General features: G+C 42.9%; 2 protein-coding genes across 3 annotated transcripts; one reads left to right on the forward strand and one right to left on the reverse strand.

The window, feature by feature from the left end:
• Window positions 1-2,562: 2,562 nt before the first annotated feature.
• leng9 (leukocyte receptor cluster (LRC) member 9) lies at window positions 2,563-15,202 on the reverse strand. Of its 2 annotated transcripts, none has more exons than XM_072461140.1 (8): window positions 14,985-15,202; window positions 11,750-11,846; window positions 11,561-11,679; window positions 10,811-10,899; window positions 10,035-10,272; window positions 8,756-8,939; window positions 7,647-7,722; window positions 2,563-3,651 (listed from the first exon to the last, which is right to left on the reverse strand). In XM_072461140.1, the coding sequence occupies exons 1-8, from the start codon at window positions 15,175-15,177 to the stop codon at window positions 3,010-3,012; spliced, it is 1,638 nt and encodes a 545-aa protein (XP_072317241.1). In that variant the 5' UTR covers window positions 15,178-15,202; the 3' UTR covers window positions 2,563-3,009. The 2 variants fall into 2 exon arrangements, with proteins under 2 accessions (XP_072317241.1, XP_072317240.1); XM_072461139.1 differs by having other exon boundaries at window positions 2,566-3,651; window positions 8,756-8,942.
• Window positions 15,203-15,690: 488 nt separating this feature from the next.
• On the forward strand, window positions 15,691-20,967 carry flcn (folliculin). The gene is made up of 13 exons (XM_072460703.1): window positions 15,691-15,736; window positions 15,842-15,881; window positions 15,962-16,194; window positions 16,279-16,425; window positions 16,497-16,718; window positions 16,796-16,959; window positions 17,026-17,117; window positions 17,198-17,352; window positions 17,422-17,535; window positions 18,318-18,441; window positions 19,250-19,375; window positions 19,729-19,831; window positions 20,730-20,967. Exons 1-13 carry the CDS (start codon window positions 15,710-15,712, stop codon window positions 20,935-20,937), a joined length of 1,755 nt encoding a protein of 584 aa, XP_072316804.1. The 5' UTR covers window positions 15,691-15,709; the 3' UTR covers window positions 20,938-20,967.

A 20,967-nucleotide genomic window follows, 5' to 3' on the forward strand; every position in this document is an offset into this window, starting at 1 on the left:
TGCGTGTGTGTGTGCGTGTGTGTGTGCGTGTGTGTGCGTGGAGTGTGTGCGTGGTGTGTGTGCGTGCGTGTGTGTGTGTGCGTGGAGTGTGTGTGTGTGTGTGCGTGCGTGGAGTGTGTGCGTGCGTGTGTGTGCGTGGAGTGTGTGTGTGGGCGTGGAGTGTGTGTGCGTGTGTGCGTGGAGTGTGTGTGTGTGTGTGTGCGTGGAGTGTGTGCGTGGAGTGTGTGTGTGTGTGTGTGCGTGGAGTGTGTGTGTGTGTGTGTGTGTGTGCGTGCGTGGAGTGTGTGCGTGCGTGTGTGCGTGGAGTGTGTGTGTGTGTGTGGAGTGTGTGTGTGTGTGTGTGTGCGTGGAGTGTGTGTGTGTGTGTGGAGTGTGTGTGTGTGTGTGTGTGTGTGTGGAGTGTGTGCGTGCGTGTGTGCGTGGAGTGTGTGTGTGCGTGTGTGCGTGTGGAGTGTGTGCGTGCGTGTGTGCGTGGAGAGTGTGTGTGCGTGTGTGCGTGCGTGGAGTGTGTGCGTGCGTGTGTGTGCGTTGAGTGTGTGTGTGTGTGTGTGCGTGCGTGGAGTGTGTGCGTGCGTGTGTGTGCGTGGAGTGGGACAGCCCGGGGACGGGGTCGCGCGCGTCCCGCAGGTCGCACTTTCACACGCGGAGCAAAAATCAGGCACAAGTGTTTGAAATGGCCGAATCAATATTTAATGTCCACTGGTTATAAAGTCATTGTGAAGTCATGATTCTTATTGAACAGACGTTACATGGAAAAGTCTTCATTGTTTTGGGTCAGTTTGCACTGTCCACATAAAGACAACAAAACTGTCCAATTTGAACAGTAAAAGTCATCATTTAAAGTAGCACCTGTGCACAACAAACTTAAAGTACCCATGACAGATCAACAATTCATTGAACTAAAATGTAAAGAAGTTTTATATATTTAAAATGTTGCTTGAAAATCGTAAAAATGTTGTCCCAGAATAGCTTTTTTTTTAGGTTTTCAATGTTACTTCTTGTTTGTAATTGACGACATCACACTGAGAAATTATCCAGCAAAGGCTGGGGTGGAAAAAACTTCTAATGTGACTTTTTTTGACAAATACAAATATATGAACACACCTTTATTTTGTTCTTATTCGTGTAAATTATGCATAAACTTTGACTGGAATGAGTGTCCCTGGTGTGATGTCACTTCCTGTCATTTTCTAGAGTTTTCAACTTTCCCCCATAAATATCTACTTGATTGGTGTAAAACTATAATTTACATTTACAACAAGTACAAATACACCAAATAGTCAAAATTAGAAAATCGTCAAAACCTGCCATTAAAATACATTTTCTGAATTTAAAAAAACAAACAAAAAAGATAAGAAACAGAACGAGACCAGTGAGAACACACGAGATAAAAGTAAATTAAATAAAAAAGACATTAAGGCACACAGAGTCCAAAATAAACATCCCATTTAGTCCAGAGTCTGTCAAATATTTCCATTTTTAAATTAAGATTCCAAAGGTATTAATTTATTGAGTCCATGGTAGAAGTTTTGAGGCCCAAATACATATGTAGTGCTGAAAGTGGGATGCTGCATTGCTTTGCCAATTTCTGTGCAATATGTTTGTGCATCAGGACAGTCCCAGAACACATGATATAGGCGTGTCTCCTGGCAACCACAGTTTCTCAAAAATGTAGCATTTCCCTGTGAATGAGCACTTTCACATGATGTCATGAAGAAACAGGTCACATTCTTCCAACTGACTTATTTCCAAGTGACTTTGTGATCCTTCATTGAGATGTACACATATCTTTCCATTCTTGGAGCCACTAAATTAATTAATTGATTAAAAAAAAAAAAAGCAGGTTCGACGTAAAAGCAGACGTAAAAACAGTTTAAATCAAACATTGTAGATCCTGAGTGTTGAATCAAAGTCATTTTGTGTGCTTATTAGTGTTATTTAACGACCCAGTACAGTGGGGTTCTCAAACTGTGGCGTTCAAATAGTTGCTGAAGATGATGTCAGTTTATTATTGACGTCTTTTCGGGTCGTCCTTGTTTAGATGTTTGGATCACAAAAGGTCCGTGAATTAGATTTATTACTAAAGTTGATCCTGATAAAGCTAAAGTGGTAAAGATGAAGTGATTATTAATTCAGTTGGGATTTCAATTATAGCGATTAATCAATGTATTTGATTCTGCTCTAAATATATATTTTTAATTAAATAAATAATTTAATGTATAGATTATTGTAGCATAAAAAGTTTCTAATGTAAATGTAAACGTTTTGTCAACATGTCTTCACTTTATGGTAAATGTTGGTGCAAAAACTTTCCTTCCTTTTACCTTCTGCTAAACTGATTGATGATTAAATAAAATAAAATAGTTAGATAGATAAAATAGTTTCTTGATAAAAACCAGGTCCATCTTTCATCATTAACAGTTTAAATCAGGAGTTTTAGATACAAAAGGGTTTTTATTTCTATCCTTTTTTTAATCAAAGCTACATTACAATTAGTGTTGTTTGAAATCATATATTCCTAGTAAATAATAAATAATTTAATATATACATCTGTTGGTATGTTTTTCTTAATCTGAAGTCTTCATTATTTTGGACGATTTAGCAGCTATTCCACGGTTTTACCAATAATTTAAGTAAACGCTGTAAACAAAGGCCTCTCACTTTTGGCATCTGCAAAAAGCTACGCAACACATATATCGAAACATAGATAATCATGAAAGTTGCTTTGAAGATGTGCAGATATGAAGAATTTGAATGTAAAGTATATTGTTCAAAGTGAAAAATGCAACAAAAAGAGCTGATTTAGAATAAAAACAATGTAAAACGTGATTTCAAATAAGTGAATCAGGTGATATTTCTGCACTTTTGTGATTAATCAATACGTTTGCAGACACATTTCTGTTGGATTTACACAATATCATCCGACCATCGTAATCGAGATACTCCATTCCTTGTTGTCATCTCTGTCGCCCGCCCAGATGCCAGCAGAAGTGCAGCAGACTTCCCCCGTTATCGGAGAGTTACTGTGCACAAGATCTCATAAAATCCATCTGCTTTGTCTCCTCCCATGGCGCAGAGGTGCAGAGTGTTGACAGGCAAACGGCCCAAGTTCAAGCCCTTTCCCACCCTCAGGTTTTCCACGCCCTCGAAGACCCTGGGCGCCTCCCTGTCCTCCTGCTTGGCCAGAGTCAGGTGGTATCGGGGGTTGTAGGAGTCTCTGTGGAGCAGGCCCTGGTCCCTGTAGGCCTCCTGCAGACCGCTGTTGAGCTGCTGCAGGCGGAGCTGAGGCTGGGGGCTCAGGTACAGCACTCTCCCGCCAAAGTGCTTCAACTTCGGGGGAAAGGTCAGGGCCACGGGGGGGTTCCGGTCCCACTCAGCGAAGCGCCGCAGCATGTCCGCCGCCGCCTCCACCTCCCGCGGGCCGGGCAGCGTCAGGAGGCAGAGCGTGACGTGGAGGCTGGACGCGGGGCACCAGTGCGGGGCCGACGAGGGCCGCGCCGCCGTCAGCTCCGCCTGCAGCTGCGCGAAGCCGGACAGGATGGACGGCGTGTTGGCCCTGAACGTGATGAAGTGCGTGGGCCGCTTCCTGGGAGGGCGGGCGCCGTGCTTGCCGTCGGGTTTGTCGTCCACGCCGAGGGCCTCGACGCGCGCCTGAGGAGAGACACGTGTCATTTAAATATACGTCCTGCTGTACTCGGGCAGATGTGGTGGATATCGACAACGTGTGTCAAACCATATTCTGTAAATCCAACGGAAATATCTTAAAATGTGTCTTTGAATTGAGGTTGAATTTGAAATCATCAAATGTCAAATGTCTGTGAAAAAAAAAAAAAATCAACTTGTTCCCTGATTTGAAAAGTTTACAACATAACTTTTTTCATTTTTTTAAATCAGCTTTTTTGTAGTGTTTTTTTTTATTATAAACAATATACTCGATATTCAAATGTTGCTTATCAATCACCATATTATATATACACACTGGTAAGTTTAAGTTTTTACTTTTCTCTTGCTCTTGTCCTGGACCAATTTAATTAATTATTGTAGAATTCCATCCATCCATCTTCTGCCGCTTTATCCGGGGCCGGGTCGCGGGGGCAGCAGTCTGAGCAGGGACTCCCAGACTTCCTTCTCCCCAGACACTTCCTCTAACTCCTCCGGGGGGATCCCGAGGCGTTCCCAGGCCAGCCGAGAGACATAGTCTCTCCAGCGTGTCCTGGGTCTTCCCCGGGGCCTCTTCCCGGTGGGACATGCCTGAAACACCTCCCGAGGGAGGCGCCCAGGAGGCATCCGGAACAGATGCCCGAGCCACCTCAGCTGGCTCCTCTCGACGTGGAGGAGCAGCGGCTCTACTCCGAGCTCCCCCCGTGTGGCCGAGCTCCTCACCTTATCTCTAAGGGAGCGCCCAGCCACACGGCGGAGGAAACTCATTTCGACCGCTTGTATCCGCGATCTTGTTCTTTCGGTCACTACCCAAAGCTCATGACCATAGGTGAGGGTAGGAACGTAGACCGACCGGTAAATAGAGAGCTTTGCCTTTCGGCTCAGCTCCCTCTTTACCACAACGGTCCGATGCAGCGACTGCATCACTGCAGCCGCTGCACCGATCCGCCTGTCGATCTCACGCTCCATCCTTCCCTCACTCGTGAACAAGACCCCGAGATACTTGAACTCCTCCACTTGGGGCAAGGACACCCCACCCACCCGGAGAGGGCAAGCCACCTTTTTCCGGTCGAGAACCATGGCCTCGGATTTGGAGGTGCTGATTCTCATCCCAGCCGCTTCACACTCGGCTGCAAACCGTCCCAGTGCATGTTGCAGGTCCGGGTTTGATGGAGCCATCAGGACAACATCGTCTGCAAACAGCAGAGATGAGATCCTGTGGTCCCCAAACCGGACACCCTCCGACCCCTGACTGCGCCTAGAAATTCTGTCCATAAAAATTATGAACAGAACCGGTGACACAGGGCAGCCCTGGCGGAGTCCAACATGCACTGGGAACAGGTCTGACTTACTGCCGGCAATGCGAACACAGCTCCTGCTCCGGTCATACAGGGACCGGACAGCCCTGAGCAAAGGGCCCCGGACCCCGTACTCCCGGAGCACCCCCCAAAGGACACCCCGAGGGACACGGTCAAAAGCCTTCTCCAGATCCACAAAGCACATGTGGACTGGTTGGGCAAACTCCCATGAACCCTCGAGCACCCGATGGAGGGTATAGAGCTGGTCCAGTGTTCCACGACCGGGACGAAAACCACTCTGCTCCTCCTGAATCCGAGGTTCGACTATCGGTCGGATTCTCCTCTCCAGTACCTTGGAATAGACCTTACCCGGGAGGCTGAGGAGTGTGATCCCTCTGTAGTTGGAACACACCCTCCGGTCCCCCTTCTTGAACAGAGGGACCACCACCCCGGTCTGCCAGTCCAGAGGCACGGTCCCCGAACGCCACGCGATGTTGCAGAGACGTGTCAACCAAGACAGTCCTACAACATCCAGATACTTTAGGTACTCAGGGCGGATCTCATCCACCCCCGGAGCCCTGCCACCGAGGAGTTTGCGGACAACCTCAGTGACTTCAGCTTGGGTGATGGATGAGCCAGCCTCCGAGTCCCCGGTCTCTACTTCCTCTTCAGAAGACGTGACTGAGGGATTAAGGAGATCCTCAAAGTATTCCTTCCACCGTCCGACGACATCCCCAGTCGAGGTCAGCAGGCCTCCACCCGCACCGTAAACGGTGTTTGTGAGACACTGCTTCCCCTTCCTGAGGCGCCGGACGGTTTGCCAGAATTTCTTTGGTGCCGACCGATAGTCCTCCTCCATGGCCTCCCCGAACTCCTCCCAGGCCCGGGTTTTTGCCTCTGCGACAGCACGAGCCGCGGCTCGCTTGGCCTGCCGATACCCGTCGATGACCTCCGGAGACCTACAAGCCAGAGTGGCCTGATAGGCCTCCTTCTTTAGTCTGACGGCATCCCTTACTTCCGGTGTCCACCACCGGGTTCGGGGGTTGCCGCCACGACAGGCACCGGAGACCTTGCGACCACAGCTCCGAGCAGCCGCATCAAACAATGGAGGCGGAGAACATGGTCCACTCGGACTCAATGTCCCCAGCCTCCCCCGGGACATGGGAGAAGCTCTCCCGGAGGTGCGAGTTGAATACCCTACTGACAGAGGGCTCCACTAGACGTTCCCAACAGACCCTCACAATGCGCTTGGGTCTGCCAAGTCTGTCCGGCTTCCTCCTCCGCCAGCGGATCCAACTCACCACCAGGTGGTGATCGGTTGACAACTCTGCCCCTCTCTTCACCCGAGTGTCCAAGACACGCGGCCGGAGGTCTGATGACACGACAACTAAGTCGATCATTGACCTCCGGCCTAGGGTGTCCTGGTGCCACGTGCACTGATGGACACCCTTGTGCTTGAACATGGTGTTCGTTATGGACAATCCGTGGCTAGCACAGAAGTCCAATAACTGAACACCGCTCGGGTTCAGATCGGGGAAGCCGTTCTTCCCGATCACCCCTCTCCAGGTGTCACTGTCATTGCCCACGTGGGCGTTGAAGTCCCCCAGTAGAACAACGGAGTCCCCGGTCGGTGCACTGTCCAGTACCCCTCCCAAGGACTCCAAGAAGGCCGGGTACTCTGCACTGCTGTTCGGCCCGTAGGCCGCCACAACAGTGAGAGACCTGTCCCCCACCCGAAGGCGGAGGGACGCGACCCTCTCGTTCACCGGGGTAAACTCCAACACGTGGCGGCTGAGCTGAGGGGCTATCAGCAAGCCCACACCAGCCCGCCGCCTCTCCCCGCGGGCAACACCAGAGAAGTGGAGCGTCCAGCCCCTCTCGAGGAGATGGGTTCCAGAGCCCAAACTGTGCGTGGAGGTGAGGCCGACTATATCTAGTCGGTATCGCTCAACCTCCCGCACAAGCTCAGGCTCTTTCCCCCCCAGCGAGGTGACATTCCATGTCCCCAGAGTTAGTCTCTGTGTCCGGAGATCTGGTCGCCGAGGCCCCTGCCGTCGACTGCCGCCCAGATCTCTCTGCACCGGCCCCCTATGGATCCTCCTGCGGGTGGTGGGCCCACGGGAGGGCGGCCCCACGTCGCTCTTTCGGGCTGTGCCCGGCCGGGCCCCGTGGGGTAAGACCCGGCCACCAGGCGCTCGCCATGGAGCACCCATCCCAGGCCTGGCTCCAGGATGGGGCCCCGGTGACGCCGATCCGGGCGACGTGAACTGCCTTGATTGTGTCGTCGTCATAAGAGGCTTCTGAACCGATCTTTGTCTGACCTGTCACCTAGGACCTGTTTGCCTTGGGAGACCCTACCAGGGGCATGAAGCCCCCGACAACATAGCTCCCGGGATCATTCGGGCACTCAAACCCCTCCACCACGTTAAGGTGTCGGCTCAAGGAGGAGTATTGTAGAATTGATTGTTTAATTTCTAATCTTCAATGTTAAATTTCAATTTCTTCCTTTTTGTGAGACTTATTCTGTTATTTAGTTTTTGCTTTATCTTTAATAACACTTATTATATATATTTTAAGGCTGTTTAAGTTAAGACAGTTTTAAGAAAGACACATACTGATGTATACTGAAAAATGGGTTCAGTTCAGTTCAATTATTTAGATTATTCTATGCATTTTGACAGTTCTTACGTTCAAATCCTTCTGGTTTCCTTCATCCTCATTCGTGGATCCATTCATCTCCACATTTGCTGATGAAGTTCGGACTCTGAAAAGAAAAGATCAACAGTTCAGACAAAACGTTCCACGTGCAAACCTCAGATACGTAAAAGAAGAAATATGACTTAAAACTGGGGAATATATACAGATATACAGATTTCTAACAGGTTTGATTGTGTCTATGGCTAGAACAAGCCTCGATCATCACAGTTTTGAACACGGCACAACAAAAAACATGTTGTGAAATGAAGTATTCACAACAGGAACAATATTTTATAGGGCTCAGGTTTTATAGTGTATATATTTTCTTTGCACTAATAGGATTTTTCTTTGTAATATATAAAAATGTTGTAAAGCGGCTGAATAATGATTATATTAGAGTCATAAATTATATTAACTTACTGCAGGAATGTTTCACTCTGCTCTTTATTTATTAGTTGTTTAAATATTATAATGTTATTGTTTATTGTGATATTTTCTCTTCATTAATAATTGACAAACAAACTAATGTTTTAATAACCATTTACTTAAGATTAGGGTTAGTGTTAGGACAAGTTAATACGAATGATTTGTTAACTTTTGTTAAGTAATGAATAATTAATTAATTAACATTCATAAATGCTTTATAGATGTGCCTTATAGTTAATGATTAGTTTAAGATGAACAAACATTTACACATGCTTTGCATCTATGTTTATTCATTTCAAACATATATTTTTTATTTTCAAATTCTTACAAAAAAACATCTATATCTTTTGTGATTTATCATGATGTCATCACAAGTCCCTGAATCATGCATGAATCCTTTTAACAAACCCCAAAAAAGAATCATTATGTTCATGAATTAAATATAATAACTGAAAGGTTGAATTAAAAGCCATTATGTTTATGATTTATTTGTGCTGGGACTGTCATAACCTACAGTATCACGCCATCTTATTTACAAAAGAAACAAACGCATCATTTGACATCATTTAACATCATTTAGCATCACTTAGCATCACTTAGCAGACCCCAGCCGCTCTTCTGTCATGAGACTAAACAAGTGCATTTCCACATGTTCTGCACGTTACAGCACACACCTGTTAGTGGCACATGTTTCTTGTAATCCCGGCTGTTCTTGAGCTCTTTGTTTACTCTGCGCCGCTGACTCCGGAGTGTCCACATCCATCTCGTCCTGGTCCTCCAGACGTGCGCTCGCCGTACAGCGCTCCGGCCCGCTCGCCACAGGAAGCACGTCTTCTGCTAGAGCCGGCCTCGCCGCGTCTTCTGCAAACAATTATTTATCATGAACTTAAACTACTTGGAAATCGTACACCCAATTGCGTTCCTGTTTTGGAGAAGATTCCAGACGGTGATCGGAGAATAGATTTTGGAAAGACCCAAATCCCAGTTTGTTGAGCCTGATAGTTTTGTTAATTCAATATAAACTTTCAGGTATCTGTACTTTACGTAAATCATTTTACTACAATACTACTACTAAAATGCTTTTTATAACGTTTACTTCACCACATTTGAGAGCAGTATATGTACTTTCTACTGTGCTAACTTTTTAACTGGACTGAAAAGTGAATAGTAATCTCACACAAATTATTACATTTTGCCAACAGGATTTGAGTTCCGGTTCCGGCTTTGACCAAACAAAAATTTACATATACAATTCACAAGAAGAATTAGAGATATTGATTTGAGTAACTTGACCAAAAATCAACACAATTCTTTATCAAAATCAAATATTTCTACCCTTACTGGTACTTTAAAGCCTGAAGTAGATCTGTTTTCTCCTGTATCTGTACTTTTACAAAATTGATAACCTTTTCCACCACTGCCTAGTATTAAGTCTGTTGACAATTTTACATGTGTAATTCAAAAAATGCTATTGCTTTTTAGTTACATTTAGTTTAGTTTATTTCCCATTTGTAGTTTGAAAACCACACACTCAGAGTGCAGAGTAAAAGCACCACCAAACATTCTGACTCTGTGAAATGAACAGACTAAAAATATTAAGCTGCTAAAGAAAAAATACAGTCGAGTGTTCAAAGCTCATGTTTAAGCTTGTGGGACGTTTAACAGAGAAGATGTTGAGAACTTCATGACAGATGTTGTTTCAGGTGGATTTAGCTCAAGTAATTACAGAAAGATTAACCATAAACCAGGACAGTATTGCAGCCCAGTATTTGCCTGTAGGCCTCATTAGACAGGAGAGGACAGTGCGAAACGGAGACGAGAGAGAAGGGAAGACATGCAGCAAAACGTTTGAACAAAAGGCCCCGTTTCTGCCGTTTCCGTCTAATGGAGCTGATTTCACACCTTCATTTTAACAGATATTTCTTCCATGTTCGTTTCCACCAACAGCCTCACCCTCTACTTCCCCCTCCCCTCCAAAGGGGGGAGCCAGAGCCTGTCCGGTGGAGCCGAACACCCGGTCCGTCCTGCTGTGCCGGTCCCACACGCGCTGCCCTCTGTAGGTGAAGTACTGGATCCTGTGTCGGGGCAGAGCCAGCTCCGTGTTGTAATCGCAGTCGATGGGGGTCGTCTCCCAGTTAAACTCGCAGAAGGGCCGCTCCAGCACGCCGAGGAAGCGGTCCACGTAGCCCACCTGCAGATGTCCAGAGTATTCGTTTGAACAGACAAACAACATGACTCATAAAATAACTAAAAATGCATCGTTTCCATCTGTGGTTCTCAAAAGGTTTCACACCAATTCCGGAGAAAATAATTGGCCTTTGGAGTGTCACCAGAGTAAACCAGGTCAAGAACAGGACCATAATGCTACACGCGCTTTTATCATGGATTTATTATAATTATTACCATCTAAGTAAATAGTAGAACTGAATAGAATAAGTACCACACTTTGAGAACTTTTGATTTCAATGTAATCTGTGTTCCATAAACTCAGTGTCATGTTATTGCACATGACTTTATCTTTCAGAAGGTTTGATTTCATAAAAGCTGGTCACATACAGACAACTGGACCTTTAAGATGATCTAAATGACATGCAAATACCACAATATCTGACATGAGTAATCAGATTTAGCTGTTCGTATGACTCCCCCTTTTCAAGAATGATCAAGAATGGTGTATTTCTCAGTAATAGTGACGCTTCAATTTGACGGTATGACATTCCTGAACTTACCACGACCTGAGCGGGGTCCACGGGGGGGTCCCACAGGATCCTGGAGATGACGTCGTCGGCCGTGCGCATTCGAGGCTTTTTGTTGGTCTCTGAAAGGAAAAGGAAAGGGAAAAACACGTGTGTCACTGCAGTGTACCGAGCCTGCGTTTTACAAGTGAGCCGTTTATTAGATAAGATAAGATATTCCTTTATTGTCCACACATGGGGAAATTTCATTGTTGCAACGCAGGTGGATACAGAGGAAAAGGACAGATAACTTATAGGAAGTTTAAAAAATGGTTATGGTTAATATACCGTATTTTTGAGTACAAGTTGCACCAGCCAAAAAAATGCATAATAGAGAAGAAAAACAAACTTAAGCTGCACTGGAGTATGAAATGCAGTTGCAAGTGTGAAAATAACAAATAATATCACATATAAGTCGTTCCGGAGTACAAGTATATGTATATAAGTATAAATGTAAGTATAAGTCGCACCTCGGCCAAAACTATGAAAAAAGAAAATATGGTAATCCATATTTTGAACATAAAATGGCACAAAGTTCGACGTCCCCTTTGTCTGCAAACATCATTTCATCCAAAGTTATAATTCGATGCAGGTGAAGGTTGATATTATGAATTTGTGGACCGATTTTCTCACACAAAAAATACATACTATTGTGGATTTGCGTCTGTCAAACAAAGTGAATTGTAGTTTATTAGTTATTCGTTTATTCCTGGCCCCTCATCGTCTCTGTTTGTGTGTCTCTACCTTTCTCTTTGTAGTTTGGCTTTTGTTTTCCTTTGACTTTCTTCTTCTTGCCATTTTCTTCATTTTCCTCGTCGGTTTTGTTCGCAGACACGGCCTCCGAGTCGTCCAACAGCGGCTCACTGCAGGAACGTCAGATTAAAAAGGCGGAGCGTACGTTTCGTCGTGAGCTTGTTCATAAATGCGTTTTACCTGTGAGACCATCGGCACTTGTCGCCAAAGCGGCATTTTCCCATCACAAAATATTGGCACAAAACCACTGGATTCTCTCCTTGATGATCCAGTTCAGCTAAAACAGACCAAAATAAAGATTAGGTTGAACATTGAAGAGGGAAAAACATATATATATATATATTTGATGGCGATTCATAAGCCATAAAAAGCCCAATAAAGATGTTTATGTCCCACAGGTAACAGAGTGGTTGCTCAAAAAAAAAAAAAAACTATAACATTATAATAAGCATGTAAAAAAAAAAACATCATATAATAACCATGTAAAAAACAAAAAAAACATAATATAATAACCGTATTAAAAAAAAAAAACATAATATAATAACCATGTAAAAAACAAAAAAACATAATATAATAACCGTATTTTAAAAAAAAAAACATAATATAATAACCATGTAAAAAACAAAAAAACATAATATAATAACCGTATTTTAAAAAAAAAAACATCATATAATAACCATGTAAAAAACAAAAAAAACATAATATAATAACCGTATTAAAAAAAAACCATAATATAATAACCATGTAAAAAACAAAAAAACATAATATAATAACCGTATTTTTAAAAAAAAAACATAATATAATAACCATGTAAAAAACAAAAAAACATAACAATATAATAACCATATGTATTAAAAAAAACATAATATAATAACCATGTAAAAAACAAAAAAACATAACAATATAATAACTCTCAGTAATCCTCTTCATACACTGAACAAAAATATAAACGCAACACTTCATGAGCTGAACTCAAAGATAATTAACCTTTTCTATAACACAAAAGACTCTAAACCATTGTTCACAAATGTGTTAAAATCAAACTGAGCAATTAATATTACTATTAATAATCCATCCCACCAACAGGTGTGCCTTAGGCTGGCCACACTCTCAAATGTTCAGTTTTGCTTTATAAAATAAGATGACCTTTATTTGTCCCACAATGGGGAAATTCCACTGTTGCAACACAGATTAGGCACAGAAGTATAATAATAAATAAACAGATAACTTATTTAAAAAAAACTCTTGTAATAAAAACTCTTATTAAAAAGGGTCTGGGGGGGTCAGTATCAGCCGAAATTGCTGGATATTGTCAGAAACTGGAACACGGCGTCGTAAACGTGAATCCAGATCCCAAACATGCTCCGTGGGCGACACGTCCGGTGACGGCCACACACGACCTGGGATGTTTTCAGCTTCAGGAAATGAGTTCAGATCCTTTCCACATGAGGCCGGGCATCATCATGCTGCAACATGAGGTGAGGGTCGTGTCACCGAGCATGTCTGGGCTCCGAGTCGACGTTTACAACAGCGCGTTTCAGTCCCAGATCCTCCAATAAAGCAAAACTGAACATTTCAGAGAGTGCCAGCCTTTTAATCAGAAATATTCTCTATTCTGAAGCCTTTTGTCTGTTACAATGTGCTTAAAAACCTCAGTGAAGGACAGACATACTCTAGTATACCACCAAAATAATCATTAGTTGCAGCTCTACTTCAAACTGCTGAATGTTGTATTATATTATCTATATAAGGCTATAAGGCTGGTGGTTTGTCATGCAGTGGTATTGCACCTGTTCTTCTGAGAAAAGATGAGTGAGAGCTGAGAGTACTCATGACTAGGTTTCAAAAAATCTATTTTTACTACAAACACACAAAGAGAGTCAAATCTCCTGATCATTCCAGTCTGAGCAGACCTCCTGATGGTGACTCACTTCCTGACTGCAAACACAGTCCAACAGAAACTTTCTAACACAAAAAAACACCGGCTTCAGTCCAAAGGTCACAGCAGATGATCAGCGGTGGGTGGTACATTTACTCCACTGAGGACGTTGTACTTTTCTAGCAGCATACTTTTACCCGTATATTTTATTGAAGTAACAACAGTACTCAACTTGAGTAAAGGTTTTGGTCCCTTTTCCCACTGTGAGTGAATCTACATGTGAGAAAACGTTGTGTTGACAATATTAAATCATTTTACATTGTTTTTCTCATTTTTTGGTCCTTTGAAAATACCAGATTTTGAGAATTATTTATTGTTTTTTTCCCTTCAAATTACATTGAAATCCAATTATAAATCAGATGTCATGATGAATATGTTTTACTCTTACTCGAGTCATTTCTAGGACCACTACTTTGTACTTCTACTTGAGTAATGTTATTTGGAAGAAACTAGGGCTGCAACAATTAATGGACTAATCTATAACTATATAATATAAAAGTAGTGATATTTTGACAATTGCAATCGTTACCTGGACTATAGACTCTAAAACACATAAAAAACAATTGTATTTAACAGATGTCGAAAAGAGCAAAACAATTCAGCTTTTCATCAATAATTCAATAACTCATATTTTAATCTTTATTTGATTGATAATGTAAGATATTCCTTTATTGTCCACACATGGGGACATTTCGGTGTTACAACGCAGTAGATACAGAGGGAAGGACAGATAACTTATAGGAAGTTTAAAAATAACACTCTTAATAGAAGAACTCTTATAAACAAAACAAAAAACTTGTGTTAACAAAACTCCTCTCATATCTTAATAGGGAATGGAGGAAAAAGAATAAATAAATCAAAATAAAAAAGATAAAAATAAAATAATAATAAAGTAAATAATAATACAATAAAGTAAAGTAAAAATAGCTAGCATAAGACTAAATAATACTAATACTAATGGTAAGTAAACGCTCTTATTTCCCCATGTGTGGACAATAAAGGATTATCTTATCTTAATGTGATACAAACAATTTACACTTTAGACACACTTTTCTGACGGTTTAAACAATCATTCACTAAAATAACTATTGTCTTATTCATATGGACTTCAGAATCAGTATCAGTTTGGCCCTTGTTTACAGTATGGTTGCCAGGTAACAGCTGTGGAATTACCTCTCCCCATGACATATAATGCTGCTCATGTCCAACCAGGAAGTAACATTATAAACTTTGCAAAAATGGGGACAAATAGGACAAAAAAGGTTGAGTAAAATCTGAGATATGTGTGTTTCACTGTGTTTTAGTGAAACGTGTAGTATGTTAGCTTCATTTAGACTTTAAATACATTTACTCTTCCACCTCTGCATGGGATGAATGAAGGAGCTCGTGGGTCATCGTGACTTCGAATCCTTTGATAACCATAATCAGCTGGACATAACGTCAATCATTAAATATGTTCCAATTAGGCTTTTTTACCCTCTTCCTCTGGAGCGTTTGGGAGCGGAGGAGATGTGAGTCTCTGGCCGGGGATCGTGTCACTGTGGTGGGCGTCATTTCCACGCTGCTCCGCTGAGCTCCGCGTCTCCCCCGTGTTCTCCTCCATGTTCTCCCCCATGTTCTCCTCCATGTTCTCCCCCGTGTTCTCCCCCGTGGATCCCCCTGAAGCCATGATTCAGCTGCTCCGGGACAGCACTGAAGACGACACGCGGGAGGAGAAGTTTCGGTTGAGTGCGGAAGTGCTGCGTGAAAATAACACAAACGCCCCACGACGTAATAAGTCGTACATTTTATATTTGGAAAGTAATGTATAAGTGTCATTTGTGTGTTACACGCTACGCACGTATACCAAAAAAATATGATTTGATATTTAATAAAAAGGCAATATTTTAAAGAATGCAAATGAGGTTCGGACGCTCGTCACGTTGTTCACGTCGGGGTTTGAGCGCAATGGATTGTGGGTGATGTAGTGTTTTGTAGTCGTTCACTAAAAACATTTATTTGAGAACACGTTTGTATTCCTAAACCCGCTTAATGTTGATGGCATAACAACACCATCTCAGGACAATTATAAATTAATTGCAGGTTTTGTTAAAACGACGAGCTTTATTTTGGACAGAGCCACGTGGTTGCGTCATTTTGGCTGAGGCGCGTGACTGTCACGTGACAGATTGTTGCCTCCGAAGTCAGCTGCACACAAACACATGAAGTATGAATTTTACGACCTAAATGTAAGTTTTCAATCGCAGCAATCGATTTTGGACTAAAAATGAATGATTGTGTTTTGGTCGTTCAACATTTGTGATTTGTGTGATGTGCGTTTGATACGTTTACAATCTGATAAATCAGGACAAAGCCTCTGTTATCAGTCAGATAGTTCCTACTTCTTATTTACCATTCCGTAGAAATGGCCGGTATTATTTACACATAGTTTGTTCTTTTGTGGACATCTGAAGTTGATCCAAGGCCAGGCTCACTTGTTCCTCGTCAGATGAATGCTCTGGTGGCTCTGTGTCACTTCTGTGAGCTTCATGGCCCCAGGACGTTGTTCTGCACAGAGGCTCTGCACCCTCCGTCCCCCTCAGCCCCCTCTCAGCTCGGGTTGGCTCTGGGGGACAGTGACCGGGAGGGAGAAGGACTGACCATGAGGGCAAACTGCACTGCCACACAGGGAGGAGAGATGTGCGAGGTCAGTGCAGGACTGGACTGATACTTCAGTCATGTTGTTTAAGAGTGTTACTGCCAATGCTGAATGTGTTCATGTTTGATTCAGGGATGTCGATCTCTTCCTGCATCTCACCCGGGTTTTGTGAGCATCGATGACGAGACTGGAATACGTTTCCTCAGTCATCAGCATCCAAGACAGTCTCAGCTCTTCAGTGTGGTTCGACAGGCCTGTGTCCGCAGCCTCAGCTGTGAGGTGAGGCCTTTACATCATCCTGGCATCTTAGAAACACATGTAGTACATCATTTTATTGTTACACATTTCAGGTGTGCCCGGGCCGAGAAGGGCCCATTTTCTTTGGGGATGAGCAGCACGGGTTTGTGTTCTCACACACATTCTTCATCAAAGACAGTCTGGCCAGAGGCTTTCAGCGCTGGTACAGTATCGTGATGGTGGCTATGGACAGGATCTACCTCATTAACTCCTGGCCCTTTCTGTTACGTCACCTCAAACTCACAATCCAAAGTCTACAAAGCACAGCTCTCAAGGTCAGAATCACCGACGCTCGCACCAGCAGCGTGGTGGTGTTATTAAATGAGGTTAATAGTCCACTCTTTCTGCCCAGGTGTTTGACAGTGAGCAGGGCGTGTGTCCACAGCGCGCAGTGAGAATAAACAGTGTCTTTTCACCCGTGTTTCCACATCAGAGGAGCGGCAACTCAGCCCGCTCCCTCACCTCCCTCACCCAGCACCCAAACCTCTGGGCGAGCCTCCACTCCTCCTTCAGCTGGTCAGTCCTGTTATTACGCTGTTATTACGCTGTTATTACTCTTCTCTCACACTGTGCTGTCCTCAGGCTGCTCAAGGCCTGTGGGAGCCGCCTCACAGAGAAGTTACTGGAGGGAGCCCCCACTGAGGACACACTGGTCCTTATAGAGAGACAGACAGGTGCCGAGACATTTCAAATGAATTAACGCTCCGTAACCATGTAAGCGAGTAAATATCAACGCTTGGTATCCTTTTAATAGAGCAAGAGGAGGAAATGAACTGCAGGGAAGGAGCTGAAGGAGGATCGAACTCACAGCGACACCAGCCCATGACCGTCCCAGATCTTTTTTCCTATGAGACGAAGTTGGAAGAAATACCAAGTCCAAAGTTCAGGTCTCTGAGGCATTTGAGACAGGTGAGTGTTCGTGTCCTCGTGTCATTCGCGTGCGTCTTTATTTCTTATTTAATCTGGTTGCATCGCCAGGTTCTCGGCGCTGCAGAGTTTCGTCATCTTGCGTGGCACGTTCTGATGGGGAATCAAGTCATCTGGAGAAGTGCAGATCCCGGGCTCATTCAGTCGGCCTTCATCGTTCTGAAGGTACTCGAAATGTGTCTCTGCGTAGAAAAGAGCTCCAGACCGGGTCACATTTAGGCCCAGTTAAGTCCTGACGTAGACCCGGTTTTATCCTGGTTCAGTTTCAGGTCAGTCCCAGTCGTAATAATATAAAATCGTGATCATTTTGGCCACAATAAACACACAGAAATTATAATCCTGACGTTTTTAACATGTTTTATTTAATTCAATTCATAGAAAAGAGAAAAAAAGAAAACATTTCTAACTAAATTGGATCTTTTTAGTTCAATTTAAAGACATTTAAACGATTTTAAACTTAAATGTAAAGTGCTTTTTTGTGTGTAAATCTTGCCGTTTATGTCAAATTGATCAATCAGAAAGTTTGAGTCCATAAAGCAGGTCACATATTGAGCTACTGCGTCTGAAAATATCAGATTTGATTGTCTTTTTGATGTTAATTATCGTGAATAAATGCTAAATCGCTACGTTTATTCTCACAATAATCGCACTGAGACTTTCCTTGAGTTCAAAGGTGCTCGTCTCCTGTAGGGATGTCGTTGCTTTTCACCAGAAATGTTCCACAGCATGGCATTAAACGATCCACCATGCATTGATTTAATTACAGGTGTTTTTATTGCTAAACATACCTCGAGAAACATTCATTCTTACTGTAAATTCTAAGCCCAGGAGACCTATTTGTTTACCACATACAGTTACGTTTGTGAGTCGATTTATTCGTTAGTAAAACCAGGAAGTGTCAAACCCGATTTATATTTCTCATCCATTTGTCTGTTTTGCTCGTCCAGTCTTTGCTCCCGGTCGGCTGCGTCCGCTCGATACCGTACAGCGGCCAGTACGAAGAGGCCTACAAATGCAACTTCCTGGGTTTGAATCCGGACGTCGTGATTCCAGCCCACGTGAGCTCGTCAGGTAAAGACCCACGCCGAGATCTGATCCGTTGTCCGATTCCTGGACCGTTTAAGACGATTGAAATGACGCGCGAGCCGCAGAATCTGATGCGAGTGATCCGAGGGGCCGTGACCAGAGGGAGAGCAGAGGTTTTAGCCGTTTGAATATCATTTTAATTATCTTATAACGGCAAAACTGCGATACGCATTGGATTTTGAGCACCGCAAACAGTCACATTTATCACGTTATTTCCAAAGCACTTGTAAACTACTCCTGAAACATGCACAATCCTCCAGCTAATTCTGGCATGAACTTACTGTATAGTCCTGGGTCTAGCTAATGTTTTTTTTATTTGCGTGGACCAATTGAAAATACAGTACAGATTTGCAAAAAATAATAGGAAATAAATGCATATATTCCAATTTTTGAGTTGATAATGGTGGGAAAGAATAATATTTTACCTAGAGCTAGTGGTGGGCGGAATTCACAGAAATAAATACACCTTTATTATATTTTTCTATTATCGAGATGACAATAGTCTGTTGATGACTATGAAATGTGCTAAAAAATGACTGGTAATGTTGTGGTTGAGGTTCAAATGTTGCGTAAAAGTGAATGGATTGTAACATTAACAGCAGAAAGTACAGAAATGTCACTTTATAATCAACTTATTTAAACGGTTCAGCTCTTTTTCCAATTTATTTCGATAAACAATACACTCCATTAACTTCCCAGACTTAAACTGACCGAGCGCAACATTAAATTACGGGAAGAAATGTTACTTTGAATATGTGAGTCACGATGCTAATCTGTTGTTTTTGCGCCACAGAGTTTTCCGTCCTGGTGGATGTCTCGTCCGACCATAACCGCCCGAATTCCGCTGCAAGCGAGGACAACCTCTCCTCTTGGCTCCATTTCAACATCAGCAGCGCAAACTCACAGCAAACGGACAGAGGTAAAAACGCAAACGGAACCGTCATTTCAATTAGCGATGATGCATTAATTGAGCAAATGTAAAAGAATCTGCGTTTTATCACGTTAAACACCTGCCGTTTAGACCTCTACAAACTGAACTGTGTGTCACTCTTGCATTTGATTCTTCATATTTCAATATTCAATCAAATCTTCACGCACCAGGACGTGTTTAAAACGTGCACTGTGAATTGAATCAAAGATATACTGCACATTGCAACTCTAATCACAGTTTAAAAAGCGATTCCATGTTTTATTCAAATCGTTCGGCTAAACTAACGACGCAAAACAAATTGAAAACTAAAATTACGCACATCTGTTTTGTTGTTTTCCCAGGCCCAACTTTGTTAATCAAGTTAGAAGTTGCTTTGTCCAACGAAAACCTTTCCATGGACGTCGTGTCCCACTGTCTTTTGTGTCTGAAGGAGGAGTGGATGAAGTAAGTACTTATTATCTCATTTATTTTATTTATTTGTATCATCCCGATCACGATTTCATGCCATTCTATCACAAAACGATCTTACAAATGTTGCGGTTTAAGTTTGCACAAAGTTGATGGACTGTAATAAACCAGGAAACTGTAGAATTATAACTTTATTTACAATCTGCTGCTCTTTTTTTCTTATAGACAATACCAATATCACCAATAGCTTTAAAATAAGGATTCCTAGTAAACTATTTATATGCATTCAAAAGCACTTGTTATGTATTTATGCATTTAGTTATAAGGTTTTACTAGTATTTGTAGATAGCTTATAATACCTTATAAATGTTACCAGACCATCAACAAAAACATGTGTTATAACCAAGTACTAGCAATAACTTGTGCTTATTAACAGCTTATAAATAGTTTAAGGACTCTTATTTTAAAGCGTTATCCATTACTATTGCAATATTTTAATCTGGCAAATCTCCAAAACAATTGCAATATTATCATTTTTTGAGACATTTCCCACCTTTACTATGAGTATATGACTTTAAATGCAGTGAATATGATGCCATTTCAGATTTTACTAAACTTTTTGCCTATTTGTCCCGAGTTTGACCATTTTTGTCCATGACTCGGCGATAAATATGACCCCATAACACCTTTTATTTTGTCAAATGACGGTTTAAACTTCTGTTCGAGAACTCGGCACAACTTCCTGTAATAAAAACAAATACAAATGTCTTCACAAACTGCAACTTCACGCGTGTAAAACTATGACAAACGTTTACCACAGGTTCTATCACACCAAACTAAGTCATAATTAGTCATAAAACCTGTCATATAGACTTTTAACTCGTCTTTGATTGTTTGCCGGAGCCTTTAACTCACATCTCACCTCCTTTCCCAGTAAAGTGAAAGTGCTGTTCAAGTTCTCCAAAGTGGACGGCCGCGGGAGGGAGGACACGCAGAAGGTCCTGGCCTTGCTCGGTGCCACGGGGCCCGGGGAGGAGGACAACGTCAGGCTGCTGAAGTTCTGGATGACCGGACTCAGCAAAACATACAAGACCCACTTAATGAGCGCGGTCCGAGGAGGAGAGAGGAGCCCCAGCCAGTGACAAAGGCCAGAGAGAGGGCTCTACACGGGC

Source organism: Eucyclogobius newberryi, unplaced genomic scaffold (genome assembly GCF_026437365.1).
Source record: "Eucyclogobius newberryi isolate DKJ021-1_F unplaced genomic scaffold, fEucNew1.0.hap1 SCAF_3, whole genome shotgun sequence".
NCBI lineage: Eukaryota > Metazoa > Chordata > Actinopteri > Gobiiformes > Gobiidae > Eucyclogobius > Eucyclogobius newberryi.